Source organism: Limulus polyphemus, unplaced genomic scaffold (genome assembly GCF_000517525.1).
Source record: "Limulus polyphemus unplaced genomic scaffold, Limulus_polyphemus-2.1.2 Scaffold362, whole genome shotgun sequence".
Taxonomy (NCBI): domain Eukaryota; kingdom Metazoa; phylum Arthropoda; class Merostomata; order Xiphosura; family Limulidae; genus Limulus; species Limulus polyphemus.
The window spans coordinates 250,771-253,787 of NW_013665972.1; the positions used below are offsets into that span (position 1 = coordinate 250,771).

At 29.2% G+C, this 3,017-nt stretch overlaps 1 protein-coding gene across 1 annotated transcript in view; it reads left to right on the plus strand.

Annotated features, from left to right (window-relative positions):
* LOC106457698 (acyl-protein thioesterase 1-like) overlaps positions 1–3,017 on the plus strand; it is a 30,534-nt gene that overhangs the window by 18,491 nt on the left and 9,026 nt on the right. The window contains 1 exon segment of the mRNA XM_013917145.2: positions 156–274. Coding sequence (XP_013772599.1) covers positions 156–274 — 119 coding nt within the window.

Here is a 3,017-nt window from a genome sequence, read left to right on the forward strand (position 1 = left end):
AAATTAGTTAGCATAAATCAGTTAAATGATGAAAAATTAGGTGTCTATTTACTTGTGACCACTCAGTGTCTATGGATACACAAGTATATGATTACATAATGTTTAAAATGCCCAAATCTTGTTGTTTAATTTTATATATGATTCATTTCATTAAGCCCAACGATGCCAGTGAGCCTAAATGCAGGATTCCGGATGCCATCTTGGTTTGATCTCATGACTTTTGATGTGAATGGTCCAGAAGATGAACCTGGCATAAAGAAAGCAGCTGAAACAGGTACAGTCAAAAATGGGTTAAGCTTAACATATTTTTATATGTAAAATATGAACGTTATTCTATTCTTTGTGTGTGTGTGTGTTTCTATATATAACATGTAGTTTATTTAAGCTAATTTGAAAGTGTTTACAAATTAACTGTAATAAAATGTCAGTTTTTCTTATTACACTTTTAACATTTGATTATCTTAACCTTTTTTTGTTTAATTTATAATACTGTGTTATGGAAATTTAATATGAAATCAACAGCTCTTTGTAATGTTTAAATAAAGCAAATTATTAAGAATTGTTTGTAATACAAAATTAATGTAAAAGATAACTTTTGTATTCTTAAAGTGTCTTAGAAGTCATCTTATAATACTTTTAAATTAAGTCACAAATTTATTGAAGTAAGTAGTTCAGAATTTTTCAGTTATAATTAGCACAGCTTTGTAGTGATATACAGACTATTATATGTTAGTGACAAACTGTAATATACAGTCTTAAAAATATTAGATTTTACCTTCTGTTTATATAAGGTGTATTTAAATAAGTATTGGGTGTCACAAATTTCCTTTAAACTTGCATAAGTAAATAATATATTACAAAGACACGTGTTTATATTAAGATCTTAACATAGTGACAAGTACAAAAATGTGGTAAGTTTTGAGGAATTTTAGCTTTCAGCTATGTTAAAAACTTCTGATTGTAGTAAAGCATGGGAGATGTGGTCTCAAACGTTAACCCTTTTGGTGCGTAAAACATATTGGGCTGGTTTCCAAAAAGTGTTAATTATCCACCAAAAAATTAAACTAGGAATTTGACCTTTTCTAGTATTTTGTGAAGCCATGGGGTAAATCTTTTTTGTTACATCAAATGGCTATAAATGTCAAAGTTGATATATCCGCTTGATGCATCGTAAGGGTTAGTGATAAAAATATTTCATTTTAATCAAGTGGTACTTATATCATCAAAACGTGATCAAGTACGTGATCACAAAATATTTCAGTTCAGCTAATAACAGTAGCATATTATGTGGTATTGTTTCCCAAAATATCACAAAAACAATATATTTTGTTTAATATATGCCTTAATCATAACTAAAATATGGGTTCATATATGTTATTTTAATAAGAAAATAGTTTCAATATCAAGATTTACCTGCAAGAGATGAGGCTAAGTGCAAGTATTAGTTATAGAAGAATATTATTGTAACTCCCAAGCAAAACACTGCAGACTAAACAATGTTGAATTATTAAGGTTGGAATCTTTTACGCGGTACCTGTGAACGTAGTTGTTGAGGTGGTCTGTATTTTCAGTTTAATCTGTAAATTACTGACATGTTTTTATACCATTCATCACCAATGGAATTCACATTTTGCATCAGAATGAAGTAATTTTTCTTCTTCTTTCTATTGTACAAAAACTTATAAAGAACTAACTAAAAATTTGGATGAAATAACTAATTTTAACATAAAATATATTGGGTATGGTACCCCAGCAATTTGTAGGACTGATAATTGTGGTGCTGATGGTATGTATCTCTGTGTATGTTTTTTATGTGACTCATTACATTACTAAGAGTCCTGTCTGAGGCTGTATCCAAAAGTTGTATGGCTTGAAAACTAATATGATACATAAATAGTTTAACAAGAAAATTTTTTAGATCAAAAAGTATTTGTATGGACCTCATAGGTAGTTCTTGGGTTAATGTTTATGAACTCTTTTAAAGACGTGAATAAATTTTTTGTAGAAATCAAAATGTCATTCATCAGGAGCATTCAAAATGGAAGTTATAATTGTACAGTATGAAACTAGTTTTATACTTTAGCTTCTGAAATTATTTGTGACTGTGTGTATGAATATCAAACCTGTTTTCGCATTGCATTTCCACAATGATATTGCATTTCCAACTGTGTGTAATATGTCTTGATAAGGTGCTTTAGTGACTGTTATATGATATGTGTTGTGGTGATGTAATGTGAAAGCCCAATTTTCGTAAAATGTATATTCACTGATATATTGAAATCTGAAAAGACTTACTTTCTAAAAGGAATAAATTAGAAGAAATTGTTTTAAGATCTGGCAACACATCTTTAAAACCATGCTCACAGAAAACGTGAAACAGTAAAAAGTGTCAGTACTAGAACTACTATTTACTCTCATATTTTTAATCGCTGGGCTCATTAATTGATTACATATAACTAATCAGTTATTTTTGCATGAGATTAATCTTCCTATTTTCGTACTATTTTGGGTTCTTTTAAAGATATTTATAAACTATCCTTCATATAATATGATAAACATCTTCAGGTACAACAATTTAGAATTGAGTTACAAATTTTCAAAAGACTACTACTTAAAATTGTGGGGGAGAGTAGGATCCGTGAATGTTTTGTTATGAAGTGTGGTTTGAGATTATTAATCTTGCCATCCTTTGTAAAACATATTAGATTGAAAGGTATCAGGCAGTAGTACATATTTCAGCCTTGAGACTGAACAAGATCAATAATGGAAAAAGTATTGTCATGGGTAACATAAAACCCAGAACATTTCTAATAAAGTGCATTTAGTTCTTAGTAATTAAACTTATTTGAAACAAAAATGCTTGAAGATATTTTTTTTCTCTATGTGCATTGTAAATAGTTAAATATATATATTGTTGCGTCATTGAGATCATGTGATTCTCACGCTCTCTACTTTCTAGAATTATCCTGTATATTGGCGAATGTTCTAGTTCTTGCTGGATATAGGGTAGGCTGGTG